The sequence below is a fragment of the Diadema setosum genome, chromosome 2, assembly GCF_964275005.1.
Source record: "Diadema setosum chromosome 2, eeDiaSeto1, whole genome shotgun sequence".
Taxonomy (NCBI): domain Eukaryota; kingdom Metazoa; phylum Echinodermata; class Echinoidea; order Diadematoida; family Diadematidae; genus Diadema; species Diadema setosum.
In genome coordinates, this window is record NC_092686.1 from 40,061,977 (window position 1) to 40,089,488 (window position 27,512).

General features: G+C 41.3%; 2 protein-coding genes and 1 long non-coding RNA gene across 3 annotated transcripts in view; 2 read left to right on the forward strand and 1 right to left on the reverse strand.

Moving 5' to 3' along the window:
- The window catches only part of LOC140245014 (uncharacterized), a 218,922-nt gene that overhangs the window by 157,706 nt on the left and 33,704 nt on the right, over nucleotides 1–27,512 (forward strand). The gene's annotated exons all lie outside the window — the stretch shown is intronic.
- LOC140245845 (uncharacterized) overlaps nucleotides 1–27,512 on the reverse strand; it is a 56,311-nt gene that overhangs the window by 23,349 nt on the left and 5,450 nt on the right. The window lies entirely within an intron of this gene.
- Nucleotides 22,343–23,518, forward strand: LOC140245726 (uncharacterized). The gene has a single exon (XM_072325261.1). It carries the CDS (start codon nucleotides 22,343–22,345, stop codon nucleotides 23,516–23,518), a length of 1,176 nt encoding a protein of 391 aa, XP_072181362.1.

The following is a 27,512-nucleotide window of genomic DNA, read 5'->3' on the forward strand; positions in this document are numbered from 1 at the left end:
TGTCTCACAATAATATCTTTCGTAGTAGAGGGGCATTTTGACCAGGCGATGCTGCAGTAGTCAAACAATGGGAGAACTAAAGAGTTTGCAAGAAGTTTTAGTGAATTCAGAGGTAGGGATTTTTTCAGACGACTCATCAGACTTAATCTGGAACTTATTTTCTTACTTGTATGATATACATGTTCCTTCCAGTTAAGAGCCGGGTCTAAGTGTACCCCAAGATATTTGTAAGACTTTACTTGGGAGAGTGTGTGGCTCTCCAGCTTTATGTTGACAGGATTTGGGATAGCAGCTAGTTTTTGAGACGTTCCGAAAATCATAAAATTGTGTCTTACTAGGGTTAAGTGTGAGGCCATTTTCTTGTACCCAGTTGTTAACAAGATCTAAATCCTTATTTAGATGAAATTCAAGTTCATCTACATGCTTAGCACTGTATATTAAAACAGTATCGTCAGCATACATTATGATCTTGCTCTTGAAGGTGACACTGGGTAAGTCATTTACCATTATGGTGAACAGTAGGGGTCCGAGGATTGAGCCCTGCGGTACCCCTGACAGTATTGTACCCCAAGTTGACGCAGTATCCCCAACTATTGTTTTTTGCTGGCGGTTTGAGAGATAATTTGTAAACCATATGAGTTCAACTCCTTTTATTCCATAGGATGTCATTTTCTGTAGGAGTATTTCATGGTTTACCGAATCGAATGCTTTTCGGAAGTTGGTTGTTGGTCAAAGTAGACTCACAGAACTCTGATTAATTGGTTCAGTTCATGTTCTCTGATTTACCATGTACAATTTGTATATTCTATGTTTCGTCGACCATATAGACTGTGCAAAATGCAAACTTTGGGATTGAATGAGCATAGATTCTCTGTACGTGATTTTGTTGCAAACATTTTAACATGTCCATAAACAGGGCTCGACACTAACGGTGGCCTGGTGGCCCGGGGCCACCAAAAACGCGCGTCGGGCCACCAAAATTTCAGAAATGAAGATTTTGGTGGCCCAATCGGGCCACCAAAAAGCCGGATAATTGCCTTTACTTTTGTAGATGGACAGCGGTAACAATCGGCTCCGTAAGATGCTAAAATAAATGTCAGATGTTTGCTTTTTATTTTGGAAATGAATAACGGTAATATTCGACTACGTATGATACTAAAATAAGTGTCGGATGTTTGATTTTGCGTTTGGAAATGAATAAGGATAACATTCAGCTCCAGAAGATGATGAAATGAATGTGGAATGTTAGCTTTGACGTTCGGAAATGAATACTAACAACATTCAACTCCGTACGATGAGAAAATAAATGCCGGATGTTTGCTTTTTATTTTGGAAATGAATAACGATAATATTTGGCTCCGTATGATACTAAAAGAAGTGTCGGATGTTTGGTTTTGCGTTCGGAAATGAATAAGGATATCATTCGGCTCCAGAAGATGCTGAAATAAATCGTCGGTGAAAACATGAACCGACGTTTCCGTCCCGCAAGTGCGCAAATGTGAATCGGAGAAAAACGCGTTTGAAAATATGGAATTTTTCAATGGATGAAATCACGTAGTTATCGACTGTTAATCTAGACAAACGTTACACCACAAGAACGCCCAAGACCTGCTCTTTCCAACCATTGTAAATTTATAAAATGATTATCTGCATGCAGTGAGTATTGACGTGGGGAAAATTAGGTTGAAATTTCGGACAGTGATTTTCTGCCCGTTACAGCGCGCGAGGAGGTTTCCGTCGGTTCATGCAATCAGGGAGGTGCTAGAGAAGGAGAGGCAACTAAAGCTCTCCTTTGAAGTCATGCGCGGCACCGCCGAGAAGTTATGCGTTCAACTACAGGTGTTACCCATGTGCTTTGACAAAAGAGAGCATCAATAATCGGGCCTAGCGCTCTCAAATCTAGAAATATTTGCTCCTACTGCAATTCGCTCTCTCTTTCAATATGATGGCAACAATGAATTTGTGTACCTTGAATTGGAGCAGCGAATCAAAATGCAGTGTAAAACTCATAATTTTAACAGCAAATAGTTTAAAAACACGCTGGAACACGCTTTAACGGAGTACTTTATTTGAAAGATCATAATATCCCCATATTAACAGATAGAAAATTAACATGCGGAAATGTGCGCATTATAGAAAAAATTAGGTTTTTAAGAGGGACTAATTTTCATTTCCTTTCGATTTGCGAAGTACGAAGAAACTAGAAATACATGTTAATAGTATTGAATTCTTTCCTAAACTATTCTAAATCAATTCGAGTATTTCATTTAAAATTTTGCGGTGAAATAAAGCTTGTAATTCAACGAAAGGTGAAATGCGTTCTTCGTCTCCGAACTTCGTCTTGCAACTAGAGCGGTGCCGAGCATGACTTCAAAGCGTAATGGAATGCTAGACATCCCATTGTAACGCCTTGAACCCAAACATTGTGTTTGCATGAATTACGAAGAGTTGTCGCTCTGAAAAGTCACCGCTACCGCTCCAATGTGAACGGTTGTACATGAACAACACGCGAGGGATTTTTGCGGCCGTTCACACTGGAGCGGTTTTGCGGCAGCGGCAGCGGCGGCGGTTTGCCGCTAAACTCTGCCGCAGCGGCACGCTGTGCACACTGGAGCGGTTTGCCGCGCGTAATATGCAAATTAGATTGTTGCTCTTGGGCACCTGCAGTTTACTAGTAATCAATTACATAATTATCATGCACATGTATACCGTGAATAGATTCCCCATGGATCTGAGAATTTACAAAATCACTTTTCCAAAACGAAACAAACAATAAAGGAAATCAAGGATGCGTAACATGCAAGAAGACTATTTGACAATCAGTACTGGAATCTCAGCTTTTCAACTTTTTGCTTAAAAAAAAAAGAACACTTTCAACACAGACTGTTCAATGAAACTGCAAAATATTCCTCGTGTTACTGATATTGGTATGCACGCAGAAATTATTGCATCGGACCACTGCCATATATACTGAGAAGGCAGTACATAAAATGTGTACATCGAACACCTCAATATCTCAAATATGATCTGCGAATGTCACATTTTCCTTGTTGTTTTGTTTTTTGTGCGTGTTTTTCTGTGTTTTTTCTTTTTACAAAATTGTCGGCATCCAAAGTAATGATATCTTATCTTGTTTCATGTTAACGAGAAAATGACTAGTATTTCTTTTTTCTGGTGTCGGTAAAGTAATCAACTGTATGAAAGATGAGCTCTTAAAAAAACAAAAAAACAAAAACAAAAACCAGCAACATACTTCTTTACTTGTCATTCCGATCTTTTACCATATATATATATATATTAGATCGTCGTGATTGTGTCATTCATTTTCATGTGCATGTTTGTGTAATGATTTTTGTACTTCATAACTCACTTTTCCTACTGCGCCTTGAGCATGTTAGTCATGTGGAATTTCCACATTAAATGTATACTGTATTATTATTATCATAATTACCGATGAACTCTATATGGATGAAATGTTTGTCTTGGCATTTATATGCCTTTAGTTGGAAAGGAGGAGTCTTAGTAATGAGGAGACATTGTTGAGTTGATGTGAACTGTGTGAGTGCCTTTATTCAACTGGTTCTTCCAGTGTGTCCTTTGCACATGGGGCATATGTTACATCCAGCTACAGCTGGCAGGTTAGTCTTTGCTCAGACTCATCATTGCAAAGACTTTACAAACATACATGTATATCAACACATCTCCCTTTCTTTAAAAGGAGATAACATTGTTATCGACTATTTACATACACATTCATGACAACCTCTCAGAGTTTACTTTAACTCTTTTGACTTTCATGCATGTGCGTTTCAAACATACAAAAATCTTTGCTGTAGTTTCAAAACTGAGTTCTTTGAGTTCAATGATTAGAGTTCATATGCGACAACCGGGTTTCACTGCTTCTTAGTGCGCGTATTTAATCATTCGCGTATTTTAACTAAATCCTGTCTTTACATTATCATTAGAGTCCATCATGTTTCAACTATTAACTCTAACAAATTCGCGACAAGTTCTTCTCGAGCTGTCTTAATAATTCGCGAAAAGTTCTTCTCGAGCGGTCTTAATAATTCGCGAAAAGTTCTTCATCTCTAATTTCACTATTTACAAATCTAAGCGGATGGGAGGCTTCACGATGCGTCCACTTCGGGTAGATTTCACAGACGTCGCATTTCGTGTAGTCTCGTCTACCATCGGGGCGTTGTTGTTGTCGTCGTCGTCATCGTACCTCTGCGCTGGTTGTCGCTCGTCTTGACCTCGTCTAGGATCAGGTCGAAGATGACGCCTATTTCTGCGACGAATCTCGCCAGTCTCTGTCTGGACCAGGTACGACCGATGTAGTAGTGTTTTCTTGATGACACCACCTTGTGACCATCTGCCGGTATTCATGTCTTGGAGTTTGACATGATCTCCTACTTTCAGGTGGGGTAGGTCACGAGCATGTTTGTCGAAATGCTCCTTTTGCTTCTGTTTCTGCCTTTCTTTCCTTTCCTTCACCGAGCGAGCATTGATGTGCTGGGGGTCAAGTAGTTTTTCGGCCATAGGCAGATTTGTTCTGATTCGCCTGTTGAAGAGCAGTTCTGCTGGCGATTTTCCACATTCTAATGGTGAGCTCCTGTAGACCTGTAGAGCTCGAAGGACTTCTTGTCCGCTGTGCTTGGACTTCCGCATCAGGTTTTTGACAATCTTGACGGCATTCTCTGCTTGTCCGTTCGACTGCGGGTGATATGGACTTGTGGTCGTATGGCGAAAGTCCCATTCTGCTGTGAATTGTTGGAACTCACGACTTGAGAACTGTGGTCCATTGTCTGTGATGAGTTCACACGGAGTTCCGTGGCGGGCGAATACAGCTTTCATACTGTTGATCACTGCTCTACTTGTTGTGGTCGACAGTGAACACAGTTCTATGTACTGTGAAAAATAATCCACAATCACCAGGTACTCCTTGTTGTCCAGCGTAAGCAGATCTGCGGCCACCTTTTGCCATGGTCTATCGGGTACCATGTAAGGTTGAAGGCTCTCTTTCTGCTGTCTTGGCTGGTACATGAGGCAAGCATTGCAGTTTTGCACCATTTCTGCTACATCGTGGTTGATCCGGGGCCAGTACAGGACATCTCTTGCACGTCTCTTGCACTTTTCAATTCCCAAGTGCCCTTCATGGATCTTTTGCAGCATCTCACGTCTCATTGTAGCTGGTACAACAATCTTACTTCCTTTGAAGATGATGCCTTGTGCCTCTGACAGTTCACTTCTGATGTTCCAGTATTCTCTGACTGAGACTGGACACTGTTGTTTTCTCTCTGGCCATCCATCTCTGATGACAGCTAAGAGTTCTTGTAGTGCTGTGTCTTTCTTTGTCTCATCTACAAACTGGCTTCGTTTGTTTGACGTGACTGGCATGTTCATCACGACAGCATCTACATAGACTTTGATGTCTTCCTCTCATGACATCTGGTTTTGACTCTGGGTCGACTGCTCTGGAGAGGGTATCCGCTGTGTACATGTACTTCCCTGGTGTGTATGACACTTTCAAGTCATACCTTTGAACTCTGATGAGGAGTCGCTGGATGCGAAGGGGACAGTCACACAGGGGCTTGACGAACAGGGGTATTAGCGGCTTGTGATCCGTCTCTACCTCAACCTGTCGTCCATATATGTACTGGTGAAATCTTTCACATGAGTACATGATAGCTAGCAGTTCTTTCTCGATCTGCGCGTATCTTGTCTCTGCATCAGTCATGGCTCTAGATGCATACGCTATGGGGACCCAATCTTGGTCATGCTTCTGAAGCAACACTGCTCCGAGCCCATTCTTTGATGCATCAGCTGACAGCTTGGTTGGTTTTGCACAGTCGTAGAAATGCAGCACTGGCTCTGTTGTCAAGGCTTTTTTCAGCTCTTGCCATGCATGTTCCTGTGCATCGGTCCACACCCACTCATTCCTTTTCTCTAAAAGGCTCCTGAGGGGCTCTGATTTGGTTGACAAGTCAGCGATGAACTTTCCTTGGTAGTTGATCATGCCGAGGAATCTCTGGACATCCTGCTTGCACTGTGGTCTTTCCATGTTCTGTATGGCTGCCACTTTCTTGGGGTCAGGCTGAACTCCTTGATCACTGATGACATCTCCGATGAATGTCAGCTTGTTGACACAGAACTCACATTTTTCTCGGTTGAGTTTCAAGTTGTTCTTTCTCGCTGTCTCTAGAACTTCTTTCAGCCTGAGGTCATGCTCTTCCTTTGTAGCTCCCCATACAATGATATCGTAGATCATTGTGTTCACTGCTGGAATATGTGCGAAGAGCTGGTGCACTATCTTGTGATACACCTCTGGAGCACTGCATATTCCGAACGGAAGTCTCAGGAATCGGTACCTTCCGAAAGGCGTGATGAAGGTACACAACCTTGAGCTTTCATCATCCAGCTGAATCTGCCAGAATCCACTGGATGCATCTAGTTTACTGAAGTACTTCGCTCCGGCAAACTGCGCGGTTATTTCAGCTCTCGACGGTAGCTGAAAATGCTCTCGCTTTACAGCGCGGTTTAGATCTCGCGGATCTAAGCAAACTCGGAGTTGGCCGGTCTTTTTCTGTACGATCACGAGAGACGACACCCAGTCAGTGGGCGTATCTACGGGCTCAATGACGTTCATGCGTTCCATTTTGTCTAACTCTTCTTTGAGTTTTTCTCTCATCGGAAACGGTACTTTTCGGCATGCGTGTTGGACAGGTCTCGCATTTTCTGTCACTGTGATGTGGTGCTTACCGGGCACACATCCTAGACCTTCGAACACGTCTTCATAGTCTTCGACCGACATTTTTTCATCATGTGTGTTTTGTGCGACATTCAACACGCGTTTCACCAGTTTCAACTTGTCACATGCTTGCAAACCTAGTAATGGTTGACGATTTCCGGGAGTCACTAGAAACGACATACTCTCTGTCAAATTCTTGTGCTTCACCTGTACAAAGCAACGACCTTTCACTGGAATTTCAACTCCACTGTACCCTGTCAACTTGACATTCGCCGATGACAACTTTGGTTTTGGTTTCAACGTCTGATACACACTCTCTGGTAGTAGATTCGTTTGCGCGCCTGTATCTAATTTGAACAGCACTTGACGTTCATTCACCATGAGATTCACTTTCCATTCGTCGCATGACTCCTGTGACTTGACGACATCATCAAGAAAACTCTCATCCTTGGAATTACTCTGTAGTTCATTTACCTGAACACGACTTTTGCAACACTTTGCGAAGTGATTCATTTTTCTACATTTTTTGCACACCTTTCCTTGTGCAGGGCATGAATTCATGGCATGTCGATTGCCACACCTGCCACAAGCCTGGGAATTCTGACCTTGACTTTGACTTTTTTGCTTCCACCTTGGAGGTTCTGATCTTTTACCGGGATTGACTGCCTTTTTCTTTTTGTTCAAAGCATCAACAGGGACTGACACATCTGCCTTTGAACCAAGCTCTTGTGCCTGAGCTCTGGTAATTTCAGCAGCACGACAAATTTGCAATGCCTTTTGAAGTGTCAAATCATCCTCTCTGAGCAAACGCTCACGCAAACCACCATCTGTGATTCCACAAATTATCTGATCTCTGATCAGACCATCAGTCAACTCTCCGAATTCACACGATTGTGCACGATTTCTCAATTCTGTGACATACTGATCAATGTTCTCACTCACACCCTGAGATCTGGTAAAGAATTTATGCCTCTCATACGTGACATTCTTCTTGGGAGTGCAATATTTCTCAAACTGTTCAAGCACTTTCTCCAACTTCATCTCATCACCCTCAGCAAATGTGAATGTGTTGTATATATCAAGGGCAGCATCACCTATCACATGCAACAACATTGATGTTTGTGCTTTATCATCTTTCCTTGACATTCCAGAAGCAACATTATACAGAGTGAATCTTTGCTTGAATCTCTTCCAATTCTCAGACAAATTACCCCCCAAATCTAGTGGTGCTGGTTGGGTTAAGTTTGCCATGTTCACTCTCTGAGCATTCACTCACATGAACAGTGTTAACAATTAGCAGAAAACTGTATCTTTTCAACAAGTTAACTTATGCTCAATCATCCAACACTTTCTCGAGGTTAGTATGTTGCATCATATATGTGGCTCATATAGGCTAAGGCCACGTCGTCACTGGCTGTAGTGTTCCCAATACCTCATGCACTGTGCAGTCTGGTCAGTTGACCTCTAGAACTTTCTGTTCCTAGCTACCACAGTGCTGATGCAGGTCATTGGACACACAATACAGTCATGCACATTCAGGTATGTCATACACACACACACACGCTGGGTTAGTGCATCTCAACACACTGTTACTTGGCTACTGTACAGCATGCTAATGTACACATAGCTCCATGCATCCTCCACTCTTTCAAATGAAACGGTCTGGCCTGTTTCTTGCGTGGATTATTCCTTGTCCTAGTCCCTTCTGTACTTCAGAATGATGTAGACAGTTGACTGACACCATGACTTGGACAGTTGAACCACTCTGACACCATGTCTTGGCATTTATATGCCTTTAGTTGGAAAGGAGGATTCTTAGTAATGAGGAGACATTGTTGAGTTGATGTGAACTGTGTGAGTGCCTTTATTCAACTGGTTCTCCAGTGTCGTGTGTCCTTTGCACATGGGGCATATCATGTTACATCCAGCTACAGCTGGCAGGTTAGTCTTTGCTCAGACTCATCATTGCATAGACTTTACAAACATACATGTATATCAACACAATGTTAATGTTTGATTTGATTTATGTCAGTCCATGCTCTTTTTGGAAGTGTAGTTACAAAGGTGAGGGGATGTTTTAGAGGATATGCCTACCATTCACTCTCCTACTCAAACCTACTAGATCTACGTATGTAGAGTATAATGTAATCCACAAACGGCCCATAATAAACTCACCCACATACTGTACTCCCAGCTATGGATAAACAAGAGTAGCATTTCATTCTCCACAACATGTGTTTTATATTATGCATGGGGAAGAAATTAATGGCAGTCTTGCATCCTCTTAGAAAAAACAAACAAACAAAAACAAAAGCTACACACACACACACACAATGTCAGTTTGGATGTCAAATTCATACATCTGCATTACACCATCAAATCGACGCTTTCAGAAATCTGGATAGCATTTTAACAGACAGTCGATTTCCAAGTGAACCACACAACTGTTGGGTAAAGTGATTACCAAAAGCCAACTGAAGTCGGTTTTATCTTAAGCAAGTTTTGTGGAATTGCACTAAATCTTTTCTTCAAAATTTAACCACCGAATGAAAACATTAGTTAACAGGAATTTTAACCAACTTATGTCGGTAAATGACAAACATCACTCGAAATACACATCAAACAATACACTAATACAAACCACACATGTCAAATTTAGCACCTGAGAAACTAATTCAGGACAATTGTTCCAACATAAAATCTCATTTGATGTGATCTAATATGGCAGTCTGTTGCAGAAATAAAGTACAGTGTATACATATACTGTTAACATTTGCGAAGGGAAGTGATATAACACATTCACATGTAAAATGAAAATTCACAAGATCTGACACTGTATGAGCAACTTTGTAAATCTGAATGGACAGACATGAGTTGTCAAAACAATACAGTAATGGTAGTATGGTACTGGATTTTATGAATGATTGAAGTACATGTATGATAATTAACACCAATGTAATTTGTATCTTGGACCAATTTTCTTTAAGCATATTACATGTATTCTCATCTCCTACATCTGAAAAAAGAAGAAGAATTAATTCAGTGCAAATTCCTAGCAGAAATGCATACTTTACAACATAAAACAAATCAGTTGTTTACATTTCACTTTCAAACCTCATAAGGACCAATCTTTCTAAGTAATAAGAAACAAAAAGTACTTGTATTACATGTACATGGGTCTAGGGCAATTACCCCCTGGTCAATTACCCCGGACCCTTCCCCTGGTTCTAATCCTAATCCTGAACCTAATCCTAACCCTAACCCAAACTCCTAACCCTTGACCTAATCCTAACCCTAATCTTTACTCTAACCTTACCGCTAACCAGTATTTAGCCAGGGGGTAATTGCCCTGCAATTGCTCGGATACGCATGTACATACATGTAAGACAGGAAGAATATATATTATAGGAGAGAATAGGATTGAGAGAAAAGAGCAGTACAGAGTTCATCAAATGAAGTGAGCAAGAAAGAGCGGATACATAGGGGTGGATGAGGCTTGAGATTTACAATGATATGGACATGTATTGAAGTTACAAACACAAACACAAGAAAATCAGGATAAGCAAAGGAATACAAGAATGGGCACCTAGGTGCTTACATGGTTCAATTTAGCTAGTCAGATAACAAAATCAAGTAGCAAACAGATTAGCAACATATTACACATATCCAATGCAATGACCTGTTAAGAGTTGTCTGACATCAAATACTAATTTAATGCAAGGAAGGTACAAACTGAGGATTCAAGATTATACATGTAATGAAAATAATATTCGATGCCATGTCAACATTCATAGATTTGGGTTTCAAGATAAACTTGAAGCTTTCAAAAATCTGTAGTAACATGCTTCAGGTACACTATAAAGTGCTTGGTCTACTGCTAATCATTTTACTCATTGCCATGCAGCATAATACATTATAAAATGGGTTCAAGAATGTAGCCAATAGGAAGCGCTGAAATGAGACACACCTCCTTCCTTTACTTCAGTACAATTGCACTGCCTGTAATCCTATGGTAGATTGCCGATCGTCTGTGCGCGCGGCGGCTCCTTTGATGAATTGCATGCATACGCGCTGTCAATCCTGTAAACAACTTCTAGTTCGGGCTGCCGGCCGGCCGGCCGGCCTGTCTTCCCTTGTGCATAACATGTGTGGCGTACGTACGTATACTCTACACTACGTACACTTTGTACAGTACAGTAGACCAAGCGTTATGGGACCGGACGCGTACATGGAGTCACTTTGAAGAGCAAATCCAACGATTTAGCAGGTTAATTCTCACGCCGTTTTCAGAGTATGTTGTCTAGTAGGCCTATATGAGGAGTCTATATCAAGTCTTTAAGGTAAAGGGTGCATATTCTATGTAAAATAAGTAAGTTTTCATGCGGGAACTTAAGTGTCCGGAAACCCAACCCCCCATTATACTTATACTGTATGTGCGGGACTTCCGCGAGTGCGACGTGCGTAAATGTTTGGGACGAACATCTTCGGACGTCTTGACCCACAAAGGTACGTGAAAAACGCTGAAAAATGATGTTAGTTTTCGAATTTTCGACCCATTTTATAAAACAAATGATGCACAGGATTATTTCGTGGCGTTAGTGAAGGCGTAGCTCACTCTCGGGTATTTACAATGTAGTGCATGTTTCACAATTGTAAATACCCTCGAGTGCACCACGCCTACACTAACACACTCTATCCTGTGCATCATTTGTATAATATTGCATCCATACTCCAAAGTCAAATACACACATGTGACAGGTACTATGTAGGTACATAGTGAAAAGGTGGAATTTCATCACATTTTTGAATACATGTAGTATGTTGGCTACTGGCCTACCTGGGAGCAATGCAAAGAATTCTTGTGTTGTGGACCTGTACATGTATTATGCTATCACATTTCTCCTGAGTCGAGTTCTAACTGCGAAGTGATACACAATAGCCTGCCTTGTATGATAATCATGAAGAATTTGGTCACTTCTCACGAACATAGATGAAATTGCGTGGGGTACATCTTCACTACTCAAGTGATACATGAAGGATGCCAGTTGAAGACAATTATATCTTGTGTTTTCAAATTACCATTCACATTATAAAGACTGAAAGTAGTTTGATCCACAATATCTTGGTTAAATTTTCTATAGATTTTTTTTTTCATTACCATGGCAACACATTAATTACACCTGTAATAGCGGCCACATATGCCAAGTTCTAGGTCAACTCCTGAAAAAGCAAGAGAGTTGTTGTAACTTGGGTTGGAACCAGGTGCAAGCATGGTTAGCAACAATACTGTTGACAGATATTTAGGCCAGGTGAGGTCATTTAGAACTAGTCTCCATGGCAATGTCACAGTTTGGTGCTCTATACATCCCTTGTCAACTTGTACACACTATGTGTGGGCGTGGTGTGTAATAATGGAATTAGCAGCTCTTCACATATTCGATACTAGTCTACATTATCATAAGTAAAACTAACTCCTTGAAAAGTGAATACATGTACATGTTTCAAAGAAGCATTAACCACTAGTAGTATCAATATAAAGGTACCTTATCATTCATGCATGGTACAGGTGTATAGTCAAAATACAACAATATCCAAATGGCAAATGGCTTGTGAAATAACATGGTCACTGTTATGAGGAGATCACAATTAATGGGTCAGTGCCTATTTCCCTATAACATTGTATGTACTTCTCAAGCAAATGCTGTTTTATTATGCAGACTTGATACGGGAAGGGTGGTTGCATTATGGTTGACTCCGCAAATTTAGAAAATAAGGGGTGGATGCCAAAGTTTCAAATCCTCCTTGTTTGTACAGGAGTCCCTTTTAAAATGGTCTCACCGCCATGCAATGTGGCCAGTAGTTGCGATTTAGAACAAAGATCAACTTGAAGACAAGATCAGCTGCACCCACAATGCCTTGAGGACTGTGCCCTGTGCTCCACAACTGCAGATACATGTACCTGAAGAGGGTATAATTTGCTTTCTCCAATAAGAAGGATGAAGGGCTGTGACTGCGGATGTTCTGTGTCGACCACATATGAGTAGTTAAAACAGTCCTTCCTGGAAGAACGAAAAAGGCAGGCATATATGGAAACAGTGTAAAAAATTTTAAGACATATTGATGTGCACTATTTTCTTATGCCTTTATACACATGATATTTCCAGTAATTTTGTATCATATATTTACTAGCAACTCCAGCAAACTAGGAGCAAGAGTGACCAAGATCAGAAGGTCATTCTTTAAAGCTGAAGATCTACTATGCACATGCAGGAGTGAGCCAAACATGACATCTGGAAACAGGGGACAAAATTGTTTCAGAAGGGAATGGGGAGGTAGTACAGGCCTGTAAGAAAGCTACAGATCACAACAGAACAATTCACACAATTCTGGCCTTCATGGTGTTATTTGTTTTTTCCCATGTCTAGCTTAATTACAAACCAGAACTGTCTTTGCAAAGAAGTGTAACTTTGTCTTAAGTCAATTTTTCTTTGGACCAACCCCCCCCCCAAAAAAAAAAAAAAATAAATAAATAAAATAAAATAAAAGTGACAGACAATTTACATTCAAAGTTATATTTGACATGCATTTTCATGTCCTCCGAAACTGATTAAATTGGTATGGGCCAATTACTAGACCTAGGCACCTATGGTACACTAAAATATACACTATTAAAATGATTGATTGGTCCATGCTGCATATTGTCATACCTGTCAAATGTATGGGATGTTGCCATATACATTATAAAGAAAGAGAAGAATCTACATACATGTACATTTCCTTGAATGAAGGGGCAGGGTAAAGATTAAAAGATGTGCCTTCACAGAAATTTCACTCTTAATTTAAGTTCGCTCTTTAGTTCTAGGTGACATACAAAATAATGTACCTGTGTTGTCATTAGAATCATCAGGTATGGTACAATACATGTACCATCACTTCCAAAATAAAGTTGTTGTTTTTTCCTCCCACAGGAGTAAGGTCAAGTTCTGAGCAATGGTTATGGTATAAATGTACCTAGAATGTCAATCTTTTGAATAATGCACTTTCAGTAAATCCTGAAAGCTGAAACTCACAGCTTTCCAGTCAATGTGTGAGCTTGCATCAAAGCCTGGTCAGGGATGCAGCCTCCTTTGCATGGTCTTTCTGCATTCGCTGAATAGGAGGGAAGCAGATTCAATCACTGTTTACCTGAGGGTAAATAATATTCATACAAGTGAGGTGTTATACAAACAGGGGCGGATCTAACTTTTTTTTAAAAAATCTGTGTGTGAAAATGGCGTTTTCTTGCATCTAAAACACCACTATTTTGGGTATAGAGGTCATTGCCATGTGCAATACATAAATAGAAAAAAATAAAATTACAAGTTTAAAAAAAAGATAAGATAAAAGAAAAATGGTCCCCGGATTTTTTTTTTTGTTTGTTTGTTTGTTTGTTTGTTTGTTTTGGGGGGGGGGGGGTTGGGGGTTGCAACCCCCCCAACCCCCCCCCCCCCCCCTAGATCCGCTTCTGACAAATGATGTGGTTATACATGTACAATGCATTATAACGTTATTTCCTTACATGAATGGGGGAACTTTTTACTCAGCACAAAGAAAATGTAATATAAACAGGTCTCTTTTAAAAAGCACCTTAGCCCTTCACTCCCATAACCAACACCACACGCAGGAATTGATTGCCTGAACTTTTGATATCTGTTTTTTGCTCTTAAATTGTTCATTTTGCAGTACAGTGTCAGTGCTACTAAAATGCCAAGTGCTTCATGAAACTATTCATGAAAATATACATTTGGTATTGCTACCAACATGAATTAATGCACTGAATTACCTGCATAACACAATACAGAGGGTCATCTTTCCTACCGAGGAACACAAAGGACTGGCACAGCCTCCCAGAAGAAGTAATGGCAGCTTCAACCCTTGATACAATATGTCAAGGGTCAGCAATTAACCAACCACTGCATCACTGACATTTAAATTGTATGAATGAGGGTACCACCTATCGGCACCCTATGAATTTGCAGCTCATTTATTCCAAAAGTATAAAACAAATTCACCAAAGTTTTTCCTCAAATAAGCTGTAAATACTGCAGTTTCAAATCTTATGACCGTTCTGTTGATTCCAAATCTCTGTTGTAAAATTATGCAATTTTAGTACGTGCAATGCATTTTCTTCGCGTGGCTGAAAAAGGGTACCTCACGATCTGCACCCCTTCCCTCCATAGGTAATACATGTGAATTTCATAGTCATGCATTGTTACTGTGTGGATGTGTAATTGAAACGTGTTTAGTTTGTTTTGTTGGCTTGATTTTCGTTTCTTTGTTTCTGTTTTCATAGCTATAAAATGGCACTTAATCCCACGCGTACCTTTTTGTTCTATACGCAAACAGCCATGATACGCAGGGTGTCGATGTACCCTGCCAATAGCTGGTACCCTTACCATGCATTGAAGAAACCGTCCAAGTCTATTGATTGTGGGAAATGTGGGCATCTTTGGAAAGGCAAGACAAGATAATGCACACGTATGCTTATCAGCTACAGTACAGTTACAGTTAAAGTGATTTTAAAACATTACCCTTAACTTGGTCAGACTCAGCCTGAGACTCATGAGAGGATTTGATTCACTTTCTAACAAGACAAATCAGTCCTACTTCACTGCCTGTCTGATGATGCGAGACTGAACGCAAGTAAATTCAAGTAGATTGTCTTTGTCATGCCAATGCCAATGGACAAAGTTGTGGTTATGTGTATGCATTTATACCAGTGCGGTTCCAGTATGGCAGCACTAAAACACCTACGTAGTACATGACCTAGATCTAGGCCTGTATAGAGGCAGAGTCAATACCCAGAACATACCTAAGGGCCTAATGCACATTAGGTCTAGAAACTTTAGACTAGAGTCTAGAACTATGTCTAACGTTAACAATAACACTACAGAATCAGGCCTAGAGGCTAGGTGTTTCTGTTGTTGTTTTTATTTGAATTTATTTGCCGTTTATTGACCATTTTTCCCCGTATTAGCTCTAATTAACGCCATATTTTTACTTATGACAATGGTGAATTACTTTCTAACGTTAATTAAAAAAAAATTTTCCCTCTACTCTCTAGGCAGGGCCTACATTATTTTAATTTTATTAGAAATAATTCAAAAATACTCTATGATATCAAATATATCTCACGTTAGAGTGTCTAGTCTACTAAGAAGCATATTGTAACGTTGAATATGTTGTATACGCCTGCCTACGTAACTTTTTTTTTTTTTAAATGAGGATAATAGGGAAAGGCCCTACCGCCTGCCTACCGGTATACAATTGACCATATCAGTTCGGGAAACCCACTCACAAGGGGGGCCCCTCCTTATAAGTAACCCGTCCCCCTTATAAGTAACCCCCGGGGCACCCCTTATAAGGAGTCTCCACGCTTTTTTGCAATGCAACGCGAAAATGAAAGGACTGCGGCAATTCGCTTGATTATGTCCATTAAGCTTCACAAGTTTCCTAGTTACTCACGAAATTTGAGCAAAATCGGTTCGAGGCATCATATCTAAAATTAGCCCGACCAGACACTGTTACGCTATGCGAAAACAGCGTCTGACACGCACGGCATGCAACCTCGAAGTGAGGAACCTCAACACAACTACAAAACTTAGGAACATGTATACTTTTCTCCTTTAAACAGAATACTTTACTCACGTTAAATGCTACAGAAGAATAGTTCGCCACACTGGGTCCATGGAGACCACTTGCGATAAGTCCGTGGAACAAATAAATGACACTTTCTGGCGCAATTCCTGACCGTCGGGCTTCGTCGTTGCAGGATTCAAAATGGCGCCTTGACTTATGCGCATGCGTGACCGGATGTGCTCCAGAGCGAGCGCGTGTGCGTTGAAAGTGTCGAACAAACCTTGGCGTCTGCGACACAATAACCCAGTACAGTTTATAGCTGTATACCTTATACTAGTAACCGTGCGTACGCTGCTTGAAAGGGCATTCACATCACGTGACCACCCGATATCTAAGCTTGGCCTGGCGTGAAAGATTGTGTACGGTGTGGACATGCGGGATATGATGATCAATTTCGGTAAGTTTCATTACGTACATTTGAATATATATAGCATCAGATGTAGAGTAAATATTGAAGAGTATACTCGATGAGTTTGAGGTGACAAAAACGATCGTAAGTATCAAAAGTCAAAGCTATCGTGATACGATTACGTCGCCTCTCCTAGTGATTGGTGGTCGCGCGCGTACAGCCCTGTCGCGACGTACCATGTACAGCGACTGGGCTGTGTATAGTTAATCTAAAATCATGGATTTAAATGCAATGTCAAACGACCCATGCGAATGAACTAAAGTCTCCGTACTCAGTCGCCACGTCTGCACTCAAGCATTGCCGCGCCGCCGCGCCTGGCGACACTCACGCCAGTAATCGCTCGCATTTCAGCATTCGCATGGGTCGTTTGACATCGCATTTAAATCCATGATTTTAGATATGATGCCTCGAACCGATTTTGCTCAAATTTCGTGAGTAACTAGGAAACTTGTGAAGCTTTATGGACATAATCAAGCGAATTGCCGCAGTCCTTTCATTTTCGCGTTGCATCGCAAAAAGGCGTGGAGACTCCTTATAAGGGGTGCCCCGGGGGTTACTTATAAGGGGGACGGGGTTACTTATAAGGTGGACGGGTTACTTATAAGGAGGGGCCCCCCTTGTGAGTGGGTTTCCCGAACTGATATCGTGGTCCATTTATCATATGAGAAGCCCTTCCCATCTATGGACCCCATACATTACTGGTCATTAGTAGGTGTGGGACTAGTCGGATACTGTAGTAGCAGTGCTCCTACTGGACCTAGTAGTTCTAGATCTACTCTAGACTTCAAGGCTTCAGTACCACGTTGGCAGAATACTCTAGACATAGATACGCGTATATGGGACTGTGATATTGATAGACTGCTTTCTTTCGCTGGCGAGTCTGCGTCTATGGCAAAATACGTGGAAAGTTACAATCTGCAATGTAGCCTCTGCAAGAGAGTGACCGCTGTCAAGGGTCGAAACAAATGGCAAAACCTTGAGAAAACCAAATGAGCAACTTACCATTTAGCCCGATTTCATCACCAATGGTCTCCAATTCGATATTTTCCTTAGGAGTGTTTTTGTGAACATAATTGAGTTTGTTGTACAAAAGTTATCTTTTCTGGACGTCTTCGTTCCGCTCTTCGACCGACGTGTTGCACCTTCGCGAGACTCTTTTTCAAGCTAAAGTTTATGACCCCACCCACATGATAACGTCACGAACTGTACTCTATTATGATTGGTCAATAGCAACCTCGCCGCAGCGGCAGACTAGAAAAATCGCTCAGCGGAGCGATTCGAGAAAACCGCTTGCGGTTGCCGCTCTGAAAAATCACCGCTACCGCTCCAGTGTGAACGGTTGTACATGAACAACACGCGCGGGATTTTTTGCGGCACGCCGCTGCCGCTGCCGCTGCCGCAAAACCGCTCCAGTGTGAACGGCCCTTTTACACCTCCCTGATGCAATCAAGTCTATTGCGCGTCTGGTTGTAAACAGACGTATACGCTTAGATACGTCGCTTCATCCGCGCACAGTAGTTGAACGCGTAGCGCAAGCACCGTCTCATATGGGTATGCTTACACAGGTGCACAATATGGGTCAACAAACTTTTCTTCAGACTCGAATGCACACGTTGGTTGGGTGTTTGCGTATTACAATATTTACTGTTTTCTAACTGAAAAATTCAACATGTTTGTGATTTGAATGTACGGTGTATATACCTATGACTTTTCATATTTGATAACAGTCCACTAGTGCCAAACAAATTACACTAAGAATTTGACAGATTGCTCTGGCAAGCGAATGTAAATGCGTGACATCGCTAAATGAAGCAAACGATTACTTTTACTTTATGCAATGTTGATCTTTATTTTTCAAATGATTATGTGGGGTGACTTGTACCAGTGTGTACTGGAATTTTGTCTACATTGTAAAGAAAATTATGCATCTCTTATTTCTTGCTGCTATCAACCTTGTAAAATAGTGCCAAATTACGCCAATTTCGGGATTTTTTACATGGCCGGTGCCAAGCTTCCCCCCCCCCCCCCAAAAAAAAAAAAAATAATAATAAAATAAAAAAGGGGATACTTCCGTGTTACATCAACTAACATGCAAAAAAAAAAATAATAGTAATAATCAAAAGGCCTTCAGCGGGGAAAAAAAAAGAAGGACCTATCACGCTCATACTTTGGGTTTCATCTTTTTTCTAGTGCCACTACCGTGGTAAAAAAAAAAAAAAAGGAAAAAAAGTAGGGGCATAGTTGTGACACCCTATGTATTCCTATGCATCGTCCTAATAAAAAAAAATAATAATAATGATAAAAGTGGGGTGGCATTTTTTTTCTTAAACAATTAGAAAATTTTCTAAAATTAGAGAAAAAAAACACGTATAATGCTTACAAGTTATGGTGAGCATTCAGTTGCCCCACCATTTACTTCATTTTTTTTTTAAGTGATCTCTTGTACGTTATCACTGCGAACAGTATGGAAAAATTGATAGAGACAACACAAAAGCAAACTCATTTTTTTTTTACATTCAAAAGCAATTCTCATTAAACACTTATAGTGGTCAAGATATGTATTACTTGATCTCATCTTTAAACAAGATGATGCCTCTGACAAATCAAGATTTACTACCAGTTTGCAATACTGAAACTGTCTTATTGTTTATCTAGCAATCTGGATATTAGTTAATCGAAATGAGAATAAAATCTCCACATGACAATATGTGCGCTCATCCATCACACACATCTTGACACATGAAACACTATACAATTTTTATCTTTTTTTTATGAACACCTTTATTAACAGTAGCCGGTAGATACTAATACATAGTTGTATACATAGTACAGATTGTGCATCAACAATATTACTTAGGACTTACTATCATCAGAACATACAATACAGAAACATGACAGACCTTCAATTGAAATTAATATATAAGTTGGTAGATGAAGTATAAACAGAATTTTCTTAGAGGACACTACTATGAGCTTACAGCACAAATACATGACAAATTAATTTCTACAGACAAGAGTGATATAACGTGATTATGTTCGTAATCTAAAAACATTACCATTAACATGGGATAGCAATAGTGTGAGCAGCATGTATCTACTGTTTCAGTAGCTAAAACGAATACAGTAGCAAAGAGTATGACAAGCAGAGTAGAAAAATGGAGAAAATCACAACTGCATTTAAAATAAGAAAACTGTGCAATAAGTCTGTCAAGCAGTAGAAATCCAGCAAACGCAGCACCATTGCATTGCAAAAGCAAGTCTTAGCCACAGTACAGCATGTCACAACAAAAGCATGCAGTATGTAGTCAAATAGAAGTGTCCATTTCAGCATGTGGTATGATGGCATATTTTGATTAAAAAATAAAAAGGCAAATGTCAAGCAACATCTCACCTGCATACTGCAGTTTGTGAGTTGAGTACATTTCAATATAAGTTTATGGACCTTTGACCTTTAATGAGTTGACGACGATGACAACGACGACTGAAAAGTAATACCTATGTCTTACTTCTGCTACACAGGCAAGACAAAAACAAAAACAACAATAACAACCACTTCTGGTAATTAGTGCATTCATGTCCAGGGAGCAAAAACACACTAGCTTCCCTTCCAGAATGAATTTGATAACACACAAATCTTTTAAGAGAACATTATGCACTCAACTGAAATTCACCAGTAGAATGTTTTCCTTGATAGCCACAGAGTCACAAGAAATTAATTACTAAAGCTTCTAATTCCTACATGGATTTCTTGGAAACTTTTACAGTACTGAGCTGCAATGCATTTTATGTGTGTTCGTAGCCTCACTAGGATTTGGTTGTGTGCATGTGGGGAATAGGGAAATTTCACACACACACAAAAATGAATAAAAAAACATGACGAGCCACAATAAGTTCAAAAAGGCAAGGGTAGGGAAAGGAAAGGAGAGCAAGAATGTTGGGTTATATTGTATCTTAGCAACATTGACATTAGTACAATAGCACAGCCGTCAACATGAACCAATCAAAACTACACTGTACCAAATTCTAGGTAGAAATCCACTTGTACACTTTCAATTACAACGTACATTTCCTATTTAAAACAACATTATGATATTTAGAGTAAAGGAGAACCAGAATTATTTTTCCAGGCTCAACAATACTAATTAAAGAAAATTCTGGAAAGCTGGCAGCTATGCAGCAAATGAGAAATCATAAGCATGGATTAGATTTGGGAAAAAAAGTCAGGTGTGTTATGCTGAAATGGTAAATTGACAGGCATGGAACAGATGAAGATGAGAATGATTAAAGACAACTCAAGGGCTGGTTTGATATTCTCAACTTATTTCTTGGTTTCTGAGATTTATGGCAGATAAACAAAATGCTTATGCTGTGAGGGAAATACAAAATACAAAAATTTGAGTGAAGAATAAGGCTAATCAAAAATATCACTGCATTGATCATAAGAATATTGACATGGATTCATGATGAGTGCATTCTTGTGAATCTGCCAATTAAGCCCTGCAGTTCACATCTGCTACACATCATATCTTGACAATGTCATATTTGTCCATTCTCACTATAATTGCAATTGACCTAAAATATGAAAAAAAAAAGTGAATGCAGGAACAGATGACACCTGACAATGTGTTATCCTTGGGTAGAGTGGTACCCTTGCAGTTCCTTTGGACGGACAATTACAGCCACTTTTTAACATTGGGAGCAGTGATCAAAAAGGAATGCTCATATTATCGCACATGTATGGTTCATTTGTGTCACGAAACGAAACCACAAACATAAGGAGATAGTACTAATTTTCTCATTAAACTGTCACAGTGACGGTTTATTCTAGAAACGGTTTTTATTCAACTATTGTTAACAGTTTGTTTATCTTACAATACCCTGTACTTAACAGTAATTGAATAGAGATTAATATTTTCATGTTGGTGATGTTTTATCCCTGACTCATAGTTAGAAACTACTTTGAAGCACGACAACAGTTTGTTTTCTTCATCTGCAAATGTTAGCAAAGTGTCTTAAGTGTTGCTGTAAGTGCCATTGAAGAGGTGCTCTGCACTTGAAAAAACAGTACCTGGGTGGATACCAAGTGGTACTGTTCCTGCCATTGAAGGGGTGCTCTGCCCTTGCAGACCAGTGCCATGGTGGGGACCAAGTGGTGCTGTAGCTGCCATTGAGGGGTTCTCTCCACATGAAGACCAGTACCTCGAGTAAGACAATTTTACTTCTGGAGTCTCCGAAAGAGACTACATTGAGAGACCCGCTTTGCGCACGCGCAGTCATATCGCTTTTCTACGCACGAGTATTCGAACGTAGTTCCCTTATCGCAGTCGAAAATTCTGATCTTTTATCGCTTTTTCGCGGTACTAACGGTTCTAGAAACCAGCAGTTAGTGGAATTTACATTCCGCAATCTTCCTATATCGTACAACGATTATTCGGTGCTTAGCAAGGCGGCAAGCACAGCCTTTTCTAGCGGCCTCATTCCACGAAAGTCACGCGGTGGCTACGGTGATGGAGGCACAACAGCTCCAAGAACAGCTGCATCATCCGGCTAAGCCCGGCGCAGTGGGAAGCATCAACGTTGTTTGCGAAGAACGTTCCCCTCCGACAGACAAAAAAGTCAAGCCGAAAAAGAAACTAGTTAAGTCGGTCACGGTTTCCGGTACTAACATGGCGGGTAAAGTGCCGCAAGCGAAGCAGGGCCCAAAGACGGCCGAAAAATCCTCGGATGTCGAGGACAGACTATCGAGACTGGAAAATCTTCTGAGTAAAGTGGTCGACGCGCTGCCCAGTGTAAACTCCACGCCATCGAAACCGGCATCGCGCCATTTTGTGGCGTACGATGAGGCGCACAGCGCCGGACAGTGTGAAATTCCTATGGAAACTGATTTTCAACAGTGCGGGGAGCCGCACGTGCGTGACACGGGCGAAGCCAACAGGGAAGAAGGCGAATTTGCGTCAGACGCGGCAGACGTGCAAGAAATTCCCGTTCTCGCAGCAAAATTTGCCAAGCCGGGTGATACAGGGCTACCGGTAGACGAGGACTTAGCCAGCTCTACTACTTACCTCATAAGCCACCCGCTAGAAGAAAAAGTGTTGGAAGAGACGGTATCTAAGTATCCAGCCCCGAGCAACTGTGCTTACCTCGCTACACCGAAGGTGAACGGCCCGATCTGGGATAACCTACCGCAACACACACGCAGTAGAGATGCCAAGTTACAGCGTGTGCAGAAGTCGCTGACGAAGGGCCTGAGCGCGCTAATACAGTCCTTCCCATCACCTCGGCTGACTGACACACAGCAGGACGCATTGGCGTTGCTGTGCAATGCCAATTTTGAACTCAATTCGTTGAGGAAAGAGCTTATCAAGCCGGACATGGCAGCCACTTACTCTCATCTTTGCAAACCTTCCACTCCCGTCACTAAATTCCTATTCAGGGATGAATTGGGAAAGAGAATGAAAGATCTCAAAGAGGAGCAGAAAGCTGCATCAGGGGTGATGAGAAACCCAATTTCGCGGCCACAGTCTAGCACGTACCACCCGTACAGGGGAGCAGCTTTCTCCAAGCGACAATACAGAAGTGCTGGCTGGACTGCAAGTTCAGCTGCCTCAACACACAGACCAACAGCCGGCGGTAGTAGCAGGCCTTTTTTAGGTCAGCGCCCACAGTGGGGTCACAGCAAGTAGCCACCACCCCGCACAGCGAGCCGCCCCCCACAACAGGCTCCACAGCACAGGCCTCCAATGCAGCGCAAGAAATAACTACCAGCATACCCAAAGAGGTAGGTAGTTTCGATTCACATCATGATCATACCTGCATTCCCCAATGTATTTGTACGTGTGTGCAATGTATTCCAAAGAAAGCTCCAGTGGCAGTCGGAGGTCGAGTGAGGCTTGTTTACAGGCGATGGTGCCAAATCACAGCTGATCCATTTATTTTGGCAGCAATCAGGGGTTACAAAATTGAATTTGAAGAAGCATGTATGCCCCCTAGGAGGGATAAGCCCTTCATTCAATACAAACCAAACCAGCACAATTCAGCTTGTATTGACAGAGAGATCGCAAGCTTACTGACTAAGAATGTTATCGAAGAATGTGGTCATGAAGAAGGAGAATTTCTCTCAAACATTTTCACACGACCCAAGAAAAATGGGGGTGTTCGACTAATACTTGATTTGACAGATTTGAACAAGTGTGTGAACATACAACACTTCAAAATGGATAACATTCATACAGCTGCCCTTTTAATCTCCCCAGGAGATTTCCTAGCCTCAGTCGACCTCCGAGATGCTTACTACTCCATCCCAATTGACACTGAACACAGAAAATTCTTGAAATTTCCATGGCAAGGGAAATTTTACAGGTTCAAAGTCCTACCAAATGGGCTCAGCACAGCGCCCAGACTTTTCACCAAGCTCATGAAACCTGTTTTCGCTACACTGAGAGAAATGGGGCACATAGTATTAGGCTACCTTGATGATACTCTCATTATCGGAGAGTCAATAGAACAAGCAAAGGAGGCTGTACGTGCAACCACAAATCTCCTGTCTGAACTAGGTTTCGTAGTCCACGAGGAGAAATCTATGCTAGAACCCCAACAAGAGCTCACATTCCTAGGGTTTAAGCTGCACACTGGTGATATGACTATCTCCCTGCCAGAAGAGAAAATGCAGGACATTATCACAGTCTGTTCAGACTTGCTTGACAATACTAGACCCACAATCAGGCAGGTGTCACATGTTATCGGGAAGATAATAGCTACTTTCCCTGGAGTCCAACATGGCCCTCTCTTCTACAGATGCCTAGAACGTGACAAAATTGCCGCCCTTAAAACTAACAAAGGCCATTTTGACAGACCTATGAAGCTGTCATTAGAAGGGAAAGAAGAGCTCAAATGGTGGATTAATCATGTCTTTGAGTGTGCACCAATTAAGCGTAACAGACCTACACTTGAGCTGCGTACAGACGCTAGTGGGCTTGGTTGGGGAGCCACAAATCTGTCCATTGAAACAGGAGGCAGATGGAACGAGCTTGAAATGGAAAGAGCTAGAAAGAATGATATCAATTACCTGGAAACATTGGCAGCCGGGTTTGGACTGAAGTCCTTTTGCTCTTCTTTACATGATGTTCATGTCCTCCTTAGGTCAGACAACACAACAGCAGTTGCTTATTTGAATAACATGGGGGGTATTAAGTCCAAGGACTGTGACAGTGCAGCTAGAGACATCTGGAGGTGGTGCATGGAACGTAATATTTGGGTTACTGCAGCACACCTTCCAGGGAGTGAGAACACTGAGGCAGACAGCAGGTCTAGAAAGTTCAGTGACCGAAATGAATGGATGCTTAACAAGCAAGCCTTTAACAAACTAGTTTCAGTTTTTGGGCTTCCAGACATTGATCTCTTTGCGTCCAGACTAAACAACCAACTTGAGAGATATGTCACTTGGTTGCCAGATCCAAATGCAGAAGCCGTAGATGCATTTACGTTGGATTGGGGAGAATTCAAATTCTATGCTTTTCCCCCTTTCTGTCTCATCCCAAGATGTCTTCAAAAAATTAGGACAGATAGAGCTGAAGGCATAATGGTAGTGCCAAATTGGCCCACACAGGCATGGTTTCCTAAGCTGAAAAGGATGTTAAAGGGTGAAGCAGTGCTAATTACAAGGAGTAGGAACCTATTAACGCAACCTGTAACGCATGAACCACATCCCTTGTATGATCGAATTGATCTTCTCTGTTGCAGGTTATGCGGCAGCCCTTCGAAAGGACAGGACTAAAGAAGGAAATTGTGGACATTTTGGCCGCCTCTTGGAGAGCCTCTACCCAGAAGCAATATTGTGTGTACATAAAGAAGTGGAAAGACTTTTGCAAGAGTAAGAAGAAAAGCCATCTTCACTCTAGTGATCAGTTTGTTTTAGAATTTCTTAGTGAGCTTTTTCATGTAGGAGGTCTTGGATACAATGCACTCAACACAGCAAGAAGTGCGCTCGCATCTTTCCTAGTTCTTGAGGATGGTGCCTCTACAGTTGGGAACAACATTTTGATATCAAAATATATGAGGGGAGTTTTCCATCTCCGAACCCCAAGACCTCGGTATGTAGATACTTGGGATGTAAATATTGTGTTTTGCTATCTCAGAAAGCTGTCACCGGCAAATGCACTGAGCCTACGAGATCTCACCAAAAAGCTATGCATGCTCATGGCTCTCATCTCAACACAGAGAGCACAGTCGTTGCAGCTCCTGAATTTGGACAACATGATACTCAAGGGATCACCAGTTACATTTCATTTCAGCGAGCTACTGAAACAAAATAGGCCGGGAAACGCTGGCTACACACTGAGCATGAGAGCCTACCCTCCAGATCGTCGATTGTGCGTTGTCAACTACATCAAAGCCTACATACGGAGGACTGAGGAAATTCGAGGTCAAGAGCGTCGGCTCTTTATTAGTTTCCGCAGACCCCATGCGAAAGTTATGTCACAAACCATCTCCAGGTGGATCAAAGATGTTATGACAGCGGCAGGAATCGACACTTCAAAATATAAGGCTCACTCAACAAGAGCAGCTGCGACGTCAGCTGCACACAGAGCAGACTTGCCAGTTTCGTTTATACTTGAGAAGGCAGGCTGGACGAATGAAAAGACGTTCAGAAAGTTCTACAGCAAACCCTTGCTCAATGATGGGAGCCAAGTGTCTCACAACTGCTCTACTAAAGATATGACCAGACAAGGTAAACAATTTACCCTTTTTGGTAAATGACAATTCATAGTCATTTCTGTTATCTTTCTTACAAATATGGCTGCTGGGCTTCAAAATCTCAATGTAGTCTCTTTCGGAGACTCCAGAAGTAAAATAGAAAGATTAAATGAGAACTTACCTGTTTGAAATTTGATCTTTATTTTACGAGGGAGTTGTAGGAAGAGAATACATTCACTCCTCTCCCTCCCAAAGTTTTCAAACTTGAAGCAAAGTTCTCCATAATCTTTCAAATATCCAGCAGCCACATTTGATGCTTCGAAAAATGACTGCGCGTGCGCAAAGCGGGTCTCTCAATGTATTCTCTTCCTACAACTCCCTCGTAAAATAAAGATCAAATTTCAAACAGGTAAGTTCTCATTTAATCTTTCTATTAAAGTCACTTTTTAACATTGGGCGCAGTGATTAAAAATATGCTAAAATAATCACATTTGATGCACATGTATGCTTCAGTTGCATTGCAAAACACCCTAGCATTTAAATAGTTTGCAATATAGTCCCAGTGATGGTTTATTCTAACAATTTTGATAAAACTATTGTCCACATTTTGTACATTTTACAGTACCCAATACTTAACATGAAATGAATACAGATAAACATTTTAATGTTCATGATTTTCATCCCTAACTCGCATTTAAGAATTCTTTTGAAGCACTGAACCATTTTTTTCTTATCTGCAGTTGTTGGCATAGAATCTGGGTGGATACCTTTTGTGGTACTATTCCTGAAATTGAAGGGGTGCTCTGCCCTTGTAGACCAGTGCCATAGTGGAAATTACATGATGATGCTGTTGCTGTCACTGAAGGGGTGCTCTGCCCTTGAAGACTAGTACCTTGCTCGAGAACAAGTGGCGTTGTCACTGCCAGTGGAGGGGTGCTGTGCTCTTGAAGAGTACCATGGTAGGGAGCAAGTGGTACTGTTCCT

What these genes read in the sequence shown, in the direction of transcription:
- LOC140245726 (XM_072325261.1), top strand. Translation starts at nt 22,343, where the DNA reads ATGGAGGCACAACAGCTCCAAGAACAGCTGCATCATCCGGCTAAGCCC.